The following is a 12,886-nucleotide window of genomic DNA, read 5'->3' as shown; positions in this document are numbered from 1 at the left end:
AAAATAAATGCCAACATTGCATTTGCCTTCCTAACTACCGACTCAATCTGCAAGTTAACCTTAAGAGAATCCTGGACTAGGACTTCCAAGTCCCTTTGCACTGCAGATTTCTGAATTCTCTCCCCATTTAGAAAATAGTCTATGCCTCTATTCTTCCTACCAAAGTGCATGACCTCACACTTTCCCACGTTGTATTCCATCTGCCACTTCTTTGCCCGATCTCCTAACCTGTCCAAATCCTTCTGCAGTTTCCCCGCGTCCTCAATACTACCTGTCCCTCCACCTATCTTTGTATCATCTGCAAACTTTGCCAGGATGCCCTCAGTTCCTTCATCTAGTACCTTGCCTCTAACACCATGGGCTGTTATCTTATTGAGCAGCTTCCTGTGCGGCACCTTGTCAAAGGCCTTCTGGAACTCCAAGTAGATAACATCCATTGGGTCTCCTTTGTCTAACCTACTTGTTACCTCCTCAAAGAATTCTAACAGATTTGTCAGGCATGACCTCCCTTGATAAAACCATGCTGACTTTGCCCTATTTTACCATGTACTTCCAAGTATTCTGAAATCTCATCCTTAATAACAGACTCTAAAATCTTACCAATGACCGAGGTCAGGCTAATTGGACTGTAATTTCCTGTCTTTTGCCTCACTCCCTTCTTAAACAGGGAGTTACATTAGCGATTTTCCAGTCCTCTGGGACCCTCCCTGACTCCAGTGATTCCTGAAAGATCACATTAACGCCTCCACTATCTCTTCATCTATCTCTTTCAGAACACTGGGGTGTAATCCGTCTGGTCCAGGTGATTTATCCACCTTCAGACCTTTCAGTTTTCCTAGCACCTTCTCCTTGGTAATGGCCACCATACTCACCTCTGCCCCCCGACTCTCTTGAACTTTGGGGATGTTACTTGTGTCTTCTACCGTGAAGACTGATGCAAAGTGCCTATTCAGTTCCTCCGCCATTTCTTTGTTCCCCACTACTACTTCTCCAGCGTCATTTTCTAGTAGCCCAATGTCCACTTTTGCCTTTCTCTTACCCTTTATGTATCTAAAAAAACTCTTGCAATCTTCTTTTATATTACTGGCTAGTTTACCCTCATATTTAATCTTCTCCCTCCTTATTTCTATTTTTAGTTGTCCTCTGTTGGTCTTTGTAGGCTTCCCAATCCCCTGGTTTCCTACTGCTCTTCGCCGCATTGTATGCTTTCTCTTTAGCTTTTATGTTGTCCCTGACTTCCCTTGTCAGCCATGGTTGCCTCGTCTTCCCTTTGGTATGCTTCTTCTTCCTAGGGATGAATTTTTGCTGTGTCTCCCAAATTACTCCCAGAAACTCCTGCCATTGCTGTTCCACTGTCTTTCCTGCTAGGCTCATCTCCCTGTCAATTCTGGCCAGCTCCTCCCTCATGCCTCTGTAGTTGCCTTTATTCAACCGTTACATCCGATTCCAGCTTTTTCCTTTCAAATTGCAGGGTAAATTCTATCATATTATGGTCACTTCCTCCTAAGGGTTCCTTCACCTTAAGCTCCCTTATCAAATCTGTCTCATTACACATCACTAAATCTAGAATTGCCTGTTCCCTAGTGGGCTCCACCACAAGCTGCTCCAAAAAGCCATCTCGTAGACATTCCACAAATTCATTTTCTTGGGATCCACTACCAACCTGATTTTCCCAGTCTACCTGCATATTGAAATCCCCCATGATCACTATAACCTTGCCCTTCTTATACGTCTTTTCTATCTCCTGGTGCATCTTGTGCCCCACATCCTGACTATTGTTCGGAGGCCTGTACATAACTCCCATTATGGTTTTTTTTTACCTTTGCAGTTCCTCAACTCTATCCATACAGATTCTACATCATCTGACCCTATGTCATTTGGGCCACACATGTTTGACTGTGAAAATATATTTAAAGTGGCTTGAATAAATCACTACACACTCCAAAAAAAAAATGGTCCCTTGACCCAACTCCATACTTGCATCAGTTGGGTTGGGTTGCTGTCCCATAACAGCCACTGGTTTTTTAACCCAGAGCAGGATTTGGGCAGAGAGGGTGGATTGTGAAATGCAAAGATACAGGCCCTGAATATTTTAACATTTGGGCCCCTTTTAAATGGTGTCAGTTCATTTCCCATCTGAAATAGATGTGAAGGAGCAGAGTGGCTGAGGTGAAGAGGATCACATGGCTCGTGGCCACCTTTTGTCTTCGACGTAATTGGTGAGTTTTCAGGAGGACCTCCCGGGAGGGAAATAGGCAGAGTCCAGGGAACAATCCTGTTCCTCCTGGTTCCCCCAAGAGAAAGTTTCAGGTTTATTTTACCTGACAGTGTCTCTTCTATCTGCTGACCGGCTTCATGGGAAAGGACCCCCATGGACTCCACACTCAGGCCTGGGTAAAATTGTATCAGGGTCCTCGACCTAATGGACTCAATTTGCAAAATTTATGAGGCTTTGGTCTATTTTTTTTGTATTTTTTTTATTCATTCAGAGGATGCGGGTGTCACTGGCTAGGCCAGCATTTATTGCCCATCTCTTGTTGTGCTTGAGAAGGTGGTGGTGAGCTGCCTCCTTGAACTGCTGCAGTCCATGTGCTGTAGGTACACCCACAGTGCTGTTATGAAGGGAGTTCCAGGATTTTGACCAGCGTCAACCCAAGCCTGGATATTGTCCAGGTTTTGCAGCATTTGGACATGGTCTGCTTCAGTATCTGAGGAGTTGCAAATGGTGCTGGATATTGTGCAATCGTCAGCGAACATTCCCAATTCTGACCTTATGATGGAAGGAAGGTCATTGATGAAGGAGCTGAAGATGGTTGGGCCTAGGACACTACCCTGAGGAACTCCTGCAGTGATGTTCTGAGATGATTGACCTCCAACAACCACAAACATCTTCCTTTACACTAGGTATGACTCCAACCAATGGAGAGTGGTCATCGGGCTGCAAAGATAAACAGGAAATGAACGTGATGCGATTGGGTTAATAATCTGCTTGTATTTAATTACCAATCATCCAGTTTCTGCTGGGCTGGGACAGTTAAACTCCACTCATTGTTCTCATATCTCTTACAGAAAACAAGATTTAGACAATGAGGCCCAGCCATTTCCTGGTGTGTCAGGTGTCTTAATAATCTCTCCTTGGGCTGACCCGCCATTGGTCTCCTTCACCACACTTCAGGGAGGATATATTGTCGGAGGGGATGCAGCTCAGATTCACTAGAATGGAAATGGGGCTGAAGGGTTGTACTGTGAGGATAGGTTGCTCAGACTAGTCTCATTTTCCCCTGACTTTAGAAGGTTAAGGGGTGACCTAATCGGTGCCTTTAAAATGATTGAATGAGTTTAGAGGGTAGATGGAGAGAAACTATTTCGTCTGGTCTGAGAGACCAGAACAAGGGAGCATAACCTTAAAGTCAGAGCTGGGCCACCCAGAAGGAAAAAAACAGTAAAAACTGGGAAATAAGAGTACTGGCCCAAACTGTTTTTTCCCTTCTGGGCATTCAGTGGTGATGTCAGGAAGTATTTCTTCACACAAAGTGTGGTGGAAATGTAATAAATGCAATCCAGACAGAATATTTTTAGTAAAGTAGCCTTGGTTGGTGATGTTACCGGCTGGAACCACTTTACCATGAGATGCCATGCTGAGCTCGCTCTTCTTGGAGTTCCTTCAAACCGTCTGTGTGAAATAACCTGCAGGGCAACAACGGTCGGATTTAGAAAGGGCACAGGACACAGGTGATAATTATACTCCCCTTACCACCACATTCTCGGTTCTGTCAGCCAACCAATTACATATCTGTTGCAAAATATTTTCACCATTTCCCTTAATTCTGTACCATTTGCCTTCATGGCTTAAATGCCTCTTTTTCACCCCTTATGAGTTTCTTGGCAGTTAAAACCTCACCCGCCTTTGTCTGGGAGATTTGTCTGAGATCACTTGTAATTAAGTTCAAGGTGTCAGCTTATTACAAAATGATTCATAGAACAGGATTAGATTAACTCTGTAAATTTCTCATATTTCACCAGGAAAGACATTGTTGTCCCAATCAATTTCTGGTAAGGTAAACTTTCCAACGGCTATAGTTGGTCCTTTATCAATCGTCTTCCTTAATTTATCCTACAGTTCTAGGCACTCTGGTCTGGAGGTCTATAACAACCCCCCCAGTAATTGTTTACTCTTTTATCATCTGTTAATTCTACCCAAAGTAATTCTGTGTCTGCCCTTTCCTTTTTGATATCCTCCTTTACTTGTACCTCAATACTTGAGTTTATACAGACAGCCACCCCCTTTTCTCCTGACGTGGTTTCTTCTATCTATTTCAATCCTTTCAAATCTATTCTATTAATTGGAGTCATTCTACCATCTCTCAGTGGCACTGATGATGTCCAAACTATCAATCCCTGCAAGACCTTCTGGATCACACATCTTATTTGTCAGATTTAATACATGCTGCAGCACATAGTGTAATCACAGACAGCAACTGAGTATATTGTGAACAGAGTGGGAAGTATAGAATTTGGTGAGAATGGGTATTCAGTGCAGAGGTGGAAGGAGGTGGTTCTTTGTTACTTTAATACTGGTATTTGCTTGTGTAAGCTTGAGGAGTGAGTATTTAAAATTCTGTTGTGTTTTAGTGCAAATGAGTATGTACAAATATCAAACAAAAAATCCTCAACCAGACTAAAAGGCAATTACCTCTAAATAAATAGACTAAACAAAGTGAAGAGAGCACTCAGTAGAACCCATAACTGCCATGCTGTATTAACTCCGCAATATTACAATTATGCAGCTCTCCCTTGAGGCTTTTCCCTGTAGCTTTTTTATATTCATTTATGGGATGTGGGCTTCGCTGGCCAGGACAGCATTTATTGCCAATCCCTAATCGCCCTTGGGAAGGTGGTGGTGAGCTGCCTTCTTGAACCGCTGCAGTCCATATGGTGTAGGTACACCCACAGTGCTGTTAGGGAGGGAGTTCCAGGATTTTGACCCAACGATACTGAAGGAATGGTGATATGGTTCCAAGTCAGGATGATGTGTGATTTGGAGGGGATCTTCCAGGTGGTGGTGTTCCCATGTATCTGCTGCCCTTGTCCTTCTAGATGGTAGTTGTAGTGGGTTTGGAAGGTGCTGTCTAAGGCGCCTTGGAAAGTTCCTCCAGTGCATCTTGTAGATGGTATACACTGCTGCTATTGTTTGTTGGTGATGGAGGGAGTGAATGTTCTGTGGATGTGGTGCCAACCAAGTGGGGCTGCTTTGTACTGGAAGGCGTCAAGCTTCTTGAAGGTTGTTGGAGCTGCACTTATCCAGGCAAGTGGAGAGTTAGTCATCACGCTCCTGACTTATGCCTTGTAGATGGTGGACAGGCTTTGGGGAGTCAGGAGGTGAGTTACTCACTGTAGGGTTCCTAGCTTCTGACCTGCTCTTGTAGGTCTAAGTACTACAATGCTGAAAAAATAAATCTTTTTATTAAGAGCTTCCCTCTCATGGAGGCGGCTTTAGGCCAATCAACATTCAACAACCTGCTCTGAAAACCCTGCTCACGCTTTGACAGTTGTGACAAATTCCACCACAGCAGTTGAGACAATCCCCAACATTCTAAAACAATCAACAACATTATAAATAAACAACCCACCACATGTTAAAAATAAGCCAATTCACCCGCTGTCACAAAGTTAACAGATCCTTTAAAAAATTCCAGGAGCTGGATCCACATCTTCACCAAAAACTAATCAGTTCTTCATAGAAGCATAGAAACATAGAAAATAGGAGCAGGAGTAGGCCATTCGGCCCTTTGACCCTGCTCCGCCATTCGTTATGATGATGGCTGATCATCCAACTCAATAGCCTATTCCTTTCTCCTCATACCCTTTGATCCCTTTCACCCCAAGAGCTACATCTAACTCCTTCTTGAAAACCTACAATGTTTTGGCCTCAACTACTTTCGGTGGTAGTGAATTCCACAGGCTCACCACTCACTGGGTGAAGAAATTTCTCCTCATCTCAGTCCTAAATGGTCTACCCTGTATCCTCAGACTGTGACCCCTGGTTCTGGACTCCCCTACCATCGGGAACATACTTCCTACATCTACCTTGCCTAGTCCTGTTAGAATTTTATAGGTTTCTATGAGATCCCCCCCTCATTCTTCTGAACTCCAGCGAATATAATCCTAATCGACTCAATCTCTCCTCATATGTCAGTCCCGCCATCCCAGGAATCAGTCTGGTAAAGCTTTGCTGCACTCCCTCTACAGCAAGAACATCCTTCCTCAGATAAGGAGACCAAAACCGCGCACAATATTCCAGGTGTGGTCTCACCAAGGCCCTGTACAATTGCAGCAAGACATCCCTGCTCCTGTACTCAAATCCTCTCGCTATGAAGGCCAACATACCATTTGCCTTCTTTACCGTCTGCTGTACCTGCATGTTTACCTTCAGCGACTGGTGTACGAGGACACCCAGGTCTCTTTGCACATTCTCTTTTCTCAATTTATAACCATTCAGATAATAATCTGTCTTCCTGTTTTTGCTACCAAAGTGGATAACCTCACATTTATCCACATTATATTGCATCTGCCATGCATTTGCCCAATCACTCAACTTGTCCAGATCGTACTGAAGCATCTCTGCATCCTCCTCACAGCTCAACCTCCCGCCCAGCTTTGTGTCATCTGCAAATTTGGAGATATTACATTTAGCTCCCTCATCTAAATCTTCAGTATATATTGTGAATAACTGGGGTCCCAGCACCGATCCCTGAGGTACCCCATAGTCACTGCCTGCCCTTTGGAAAAAAACTCATTTATTCCTATTCTTTGTTTCCTGTCTGCCAACCAGTTTTCTATTCATCTCAATACACTACCCACAATCCCATGCGCTTTAATCTTACACGCTAATCTCTTATGTGGGACTTTGTCAAAAGCCTTCTGAAAGTGCAAATAAACTACATCCACTTGCTCCCCCTCATCAACTCTACAAGTTACATTCTCGAAAAATTCCAGTAGATTTGTCAAGCATGATTTCTCTTTTGTAAATCCATGCTGACTCTGTCTGATTCTGCCACTGTTTTCCAAGTGCTCAGCTATTACATCTTTTATACTGGACTCTAGAATTTTCCCCACTACTGATGTCAGGCTGACTGGTCGATAATTCCCTGTTTTCTCTCTACCTCCCTTTTTAAATAATGAGGTTACTTTAGCTACCCTCCAATCTGTAGGAACTGTTCCAGAGTCTATAGAATCTTGGAAGATGACCATCAATGCATCCATTATTTCTGGGGCCACTTCCTTAAGTACTCTGAAATGTAGATTATTAGGCCCTGGGGATTTATCGGCCTTCAATCCCATCAATTTCTTCAACACCATTTCCCTACTAACATTGATTTCTTTCAGTTTCTCCCTCTCACTAAACTCTGTGTTCCCCAACATTTCTGGTATGTTATTTGTGTCCTCCTTTGTGAAGACAGAATCAGAGTATGTATTTAGTTGGTCGGCCATTTCTTTGTTCCCCATTATAAATTCCCCTGTTTCTGACTGTAAGGGACCTACATTTGTCTTCACCAATTTTTTTTTCTTCACAAACCTATAGAAACTTTTACAGTCAGTTTTAATGTTCCCCTCAAGCTTACTCTCGTACTCTTTTTTCCCCTTCTTAATCAATCCATTGGTCCTCCTTTGCTAAATTCTAAAGTGCTCCCAATCCTCAGGTCTGGTGTGGGGTGTTGCTTCAATGGGCCATACCCTACCTATGTACCAATATCTTTGAAATCTGTCAGTTAGTTTTTGAAATATTTTGTTTACAGGTAAACAGACTAACAGAGGCTAAAAACATTAATAATGTAATGACCAAAGAGAAGGAACTAAGAAACATAAACTAAGTTCAAAAAAAGCGTGAGATTTCCCAGTAGCTTTCATTAGGCTTGGGGTCAACAACTTCTGGACCTGATGACATCACATAAAAAAACATGTTGGTGATTGGTTAGTGAGTTTTTTTGCTCTAGGTTCAGTAAACAGTGAGCAATTTGTTTATTTTAACAAAACTATCTACCTAATTTTAAATCAGGCTATCAATAAACAAATAAATAAAATGACAAGAGATAGCAGGGCAAGCATTGTGTTAGGGCTGTAGTATGTGGGAGTTTGTGGACAAGACGACTGCCTTGTTTCCTACATCTTTTTTTTCTTCATTCTTTCATGGATTGTGGGTGTTTCTGGCAAGGCCAGCATTTGTTGCCCATCCCTAAAGGCCTTTGAACTAAATGGTTTCCTTGGCCATTTCAGAGAACAGTTAAGAGTGAACCACATTGCTGTGTGTCTGGTATCACATGTATGCCAGAGCAGGTCATGTGAGGGCAGATTCCTCTCCCCAAAGGGAACCAGATGGGTTTTTACAACAATCAATGATAGCCGCCATGGTCACCATTACTGAGGCTAGCTTTACATTCCAGATTTATTAATTGAAATCAAATTCCACCAACTGCCATTGTGGGATTTGTACCCAGTCATGGCATTAGCCTGGGCCTCTGGATTATTAGTCAAGTGATATTACTATCATGCCACCATTCTGCAGGAATTGTGTTTGCCTTCAGTCACTCCAGCTGAGAGTGATTGAACAGCAATGTGAATTAAAGACACTGCGGGCAGGATTTTCTGCTCCCGTTGAATTGCCGCACAAAGTCAACGGACTTTTGGCTGCTCTCCAAATTTTCCAGTTCTGCCCGTGATGATGCCAGTTGTTGGTGGGATCAGAAAATCCTGGCCTCCAAAACAGAAAGGACTGAGAGGAATTTCTGGATTGTTTTACCCAGAATGCAGACACAGCCAAGGAGAAAGCATGGGTTGAGGAAGGGGAAGGTGTGACTGTCAGTGGTATCAGTGTCTGTGTGTGTGACTGTGAGTGTGTCTGTGTGTGAGAGAGAGACTTATTTGGATTAAAGGCAGCTGGTCTGAAGGCTTTGATGTAAACGCAGGGAAAGTTTACAATGTAAGGTGTAAAAGGACATTTGCATTTTTAAATAAACCAGACTAGATTGTTTTCAAAGTGGGGGTGAAATGTGTCACCTAGCCAGGTGAAGTTTAGAAACTGTGTTTATTTTTCCCAAAGATTACTGGTAAAAATTAGTGCTATGAGAGATTTTTATTATCAGGAAGGTGAAGTCCAAAGACATAGTGAAACAATGGGTATTTGCATTCAAAGGTGAAAATATGTATAAAGGAGCAAAGGCTGTGTGTATGGGTAAACATTTTCTAAGATCTAACAAGTGTGAAAAGACTTCAGCATCTATGTTTCTAGGCCTCAAGCTGCTGTCTTCACAGGACTGAAGTTAAGAAAACTTACTTTGAATTTGACTGGTTCAGGGTATCATGTTTCTTTGCCTGGGTCTTTTAAAATCTATGTGTCTTATTGTTGCCTTAACAAAAGTGTAACTGGGAGTCAGATTAAATAGGGGATTTTAAAGTTATCGTAATAGTAATTTGTAGATCTATGCATGTTTTAAAGAATGTTTAATCTAGTTTTGTAAAAACCTATAAGACTTGGTGGTCTTATTGCAACTGAATTCAAGGCACACATCTCGAAATTTATACAAATTGCCAAACAAGTTGTGGCAGTTGTTTCAAGTTTCCCTTTGGGATATGAAGAACTCAGCATTTACCATTGGCTGTGTCATAACGGTGGGAGCAGTTCTCTGTACTCAGATGGATGATGGCACGAATGGCCAATAGGTTATGCATCAAGAATGCTCACCACAGTGGAAAAATGATACTCGCAGATAGAAAAAGGTGGTCTGTCCATTATCTTTGCTGTCAAGAAATTTCACCAGTATGTACATGGCCACCATTTTGCAATCGTTTCAGACCACAAACTATTGCTAGTATTGTTTAGTGAGGACAAGACTATACCATCCATAACCTCAGCAAGAATACAACGAATGGCTTTAATTCTGGCAGCATACGAATACACTTTCGTACATAGGCCTGGCAATCAAATCGCAAATGGCGATGCACTTAGTCATTTGCCTTTACAAGAAAATGATGAGCATGTCCCAGCTCCACAGGAACATGTTTTACTGTTAAATTTCTTAGATTCCTGTGCTCAACAGATCAGAGACTGGACAAGTCGGGACCCAGTCCTATCTCAAGAACGAGAATAAGTGCTGCATGGTTGGTCACAGGAGCCCTTATCTATGAAATGAAACTGTACTTCAACAGAAGACATGAAATAACCAGTCAGGATGGCATCTTATTGTGGGAGTATGAGTGATAGTTCCTCCAAAGGGAAGGGAGCCACTTTTAATTGAATTACATAGTGCACACCCAGGAATTTCCTGAATTTCTACAGCACGCAGCTATCTATGGGGGCCTGGGATGGATGACGATTGTCGATGCCCATTCAAAATGGTTGGACATATATGAGATGAAGTCACCAATGTCAGCCGCTACAATTGAGAAACTACGTCAAAGTTTTGCCATTCATGGACTACCAGAAGTAGTCGTTTCTGATAACAGCATGGCATTTACGAGTGCTGAGTTTCAATGATTTATCAGCCTCAACAGTATCATTCATGTAAAAACTGCACCGTACCACCTTTCCTCAAATGAACTGGCTGAATGGGCGGCTCAAACGTTCAAGGCAAGCATGAGAAAGCTAATTCGCGATTCCTTAGCAATCAAGCTAGCATGCTTTTGTTTTCATTACAGCATTACCGCACACATGGAGTTATTGCTGAAATGGCGTCTCAGGATGAGATTGAGCTGAAAAATGAGGGGAAGATGGAAAGGAGTCAGGGAAGCCAGGAAACTGGACATGGCTGGCATAGTTGCGAGAGGAAATTTACCGTGGGAGAGATGGTATACGGGAAGAACTTTGGAGAAGGAGCAAAGTGGTTACCAGGTGAATTAAGTACAGTGGCTGGACCTCTATCTAACCACATGGAGGTGGAAAGCTGGATCATCAGGAAACATATGGACCATTTAAGAAAGAGAGAGACAAATCATCAAGATTTGGTTCCACCAGTGATCATGACCGGGTTTGCATTTCCTGTTGAGGGTACTCGACCCAGGACAGACATGTCTGATGTTCCTGTAAGAGTTGAGGATACAGAACTGCAAGTGCCCACTGAAGCACCTGATGTTCAGGCAGCTCCAGAAAAGGAGGTTCCTGACAAAGAATCTGAAAATGCGGAGCTGGGATGTTCCACACATACCAGGAAACCACCTGAAAGACTGAACTTGTAAATTCCTACCCAGTGTAAATATTATGTTGTCTTGAAAAATATGCACTCGTAAATAAAATATGTATGTCTGAGTGAATGAAAACCGATGGCCAACTCCTGTCCTGGCAGCATTGTGGGTGTACCTACACCATATGGGCTTCAGCGGCTCATCACCACCTTCTAAAGGGAAATTAGGGATAGGCAACAAATGCTGGCCTTGCCAGAGATGTCCACAATCCGTGAAAGAATAAATTTAAAAAAAGTTTTGACAGCAAGGCACATGACAGTGAAAGCAACACCAGCAAAGAATACAGCAGGAACAGGGCAAAAAACTCTGGAGCACCAGCATTATCCCTCTATGTAGAACATTCAAACTTGCCTGGAAAAGACCAGCTGGTGCATCAAGCCTACCCCACATTCATGTTAGCTGTAGCATTATGACCAGGCACCCTCACCTGCCCCAGCCCAAAGCCTTGTAATCTCCTGGGAGAAAGGCAAGAAAATAGAAACAAGCCAAGAGTCAACAGGGGAAAAGAATAATTGGAAAATTCCTCTCTGACCCCCTCAGGAGGTCATACAGTCCAAGTGTTATCAATACAGACACTTTTCTATATGATCTCTGCCTTGGTCAGAAACCCACCCAGCTCCCTCTTGAAGACATCCAGAGAGTCAGCACCAAGCACACCAGCTGGCAAAGTTTCCCAGAGGCTCACACTTCTCTGGGAAAAGAAGAATCTCCTAATAACCAGTCAATTCCTATTCTCACATAATTTAAACACATGTTCCCTGGTTTACCCTGATCAGTTAAATTGAAATAATCTGTCACCAGGTATAAAATCCAGCCCTTTCATTTTGTTACATCTCTATCAACTTCCCTCTAAAATCTAGACAGGTCTAAACTAAGGACCCTGCTCCTTAAGCCTATCTGAGTAATTAAACTATGGCTTATTCTCGGAGCTCTCCTCTGAACCCTTTATTGCGACGTACTCCAGATGTGGTCTAGTCAACAACTAGTGTAATGACAGAATGTTCTCCTTCCATGTACTGAATGGTTCTATTAATACATTCCAATATCCCGAACAAGTGGATTGACTTAAAATTTTAAAAGACAGTATTAAGTATTCTCTGCTTACCTGTGCTAACAAGGGGTACAGACCTTGAAGCGTATGTTTCTATCAGTCTGGCAATTGGATGCAAGAGCACCGACCTGAATAACTGGACCCACAAGGTATCTTGTACTGATCCTGTTGGTTTGCAAGGTGGAAATGAAATGTAAAATGGAAACAATTGATGAGGAGGATCTATAAAAAGACTCATGGCAAGAATTGCAACAGCAAGGCAGATATTCTGAAACTGCTTTAACCACTGAACATTGAATTCTGGTTGGCTGATGACCAGCTGCAGAGGATGTTTGTTTACCCAATCAAACAGCAATGCTCTGAAGAAAATGTAGCTGTGCTATTGATGCAATCAGTGATTCTGTGAGCAGTGTCAAGCAGACTGCTGTACCACATAATGCCAGCAACACAACAGAGGCAGCAGAACTGTACTGGGTTATCATGTCTCCCCAGTGCTTTCAGGCTTGTATTATGCACCACAGTATCTTTACAGAGCAAAAGGAGGCCAATTGGCCCATTGAGTCTGCACTGGCTCTCTGAAAGAGCATTCCATCTAGTCCC

The 12,886-nt window shown here is 42.8% G+C and overlaps 1 protein-coding gene across 5 annotated transcripts in view; it reads right to left on the bottom strand.

Moving 5' to 3' along the window:
• The window catches only part of im:7150988 (Golgi-associated plant pathogenesis-related protein 1), a 32,342-nt gene extending 19,838 nt beyond the window's left edge, over positions 1–12,504 (bottom strand). The window contains exons 1-2 of one of the 5 annotated variants that reach the window (XM_041194195.1): positions 12,341–12,504; positions 3,607–3,687 (exon numbers count right to left, since the gene is read on the bottom strand). In XM_041194195.1, the coding sequence (XP_041050129.1) occupies positions 3,607–3,637 (31 nt within the window). In that variant the 5' untranslated portion in view covers positions 3,638–3,687; positions 12,341–12,504. The remainder of the gene's footprint in view (positions 1–3,606; positions 3,688–12,340) is intronic. The other 4 variants (XM_041194191.1, XM_041194193.1, XM_041194194.1 and 1 more) reach the window with 4 other exon arrangements.
• Positions 12,505–12,886: the final 382 nt, after the last annotated feature.

Source organism: Carcharodon carcharias, chromosome 8, assembly GCF_017639515.1.
Source record: "Carcharodon carcharias isolate sCarCar2 chromosome 8, sCarCar2.pri, whole genome shotgun sequence".
In the NCBI taxonomy this organism is placed as follows: domain Eukaryota; kingdom Metazoa; phylum Chordata; class Chondrichthyes; order Lamniformes; family Lamnidae; genus Carcharodon; species Carcharodon carcharias.
The sequence above is the reverse complement of the archived record's forward strand: the minus strand, read 5'-3'. Positions and strand labels throughout refer to the sequence as shown.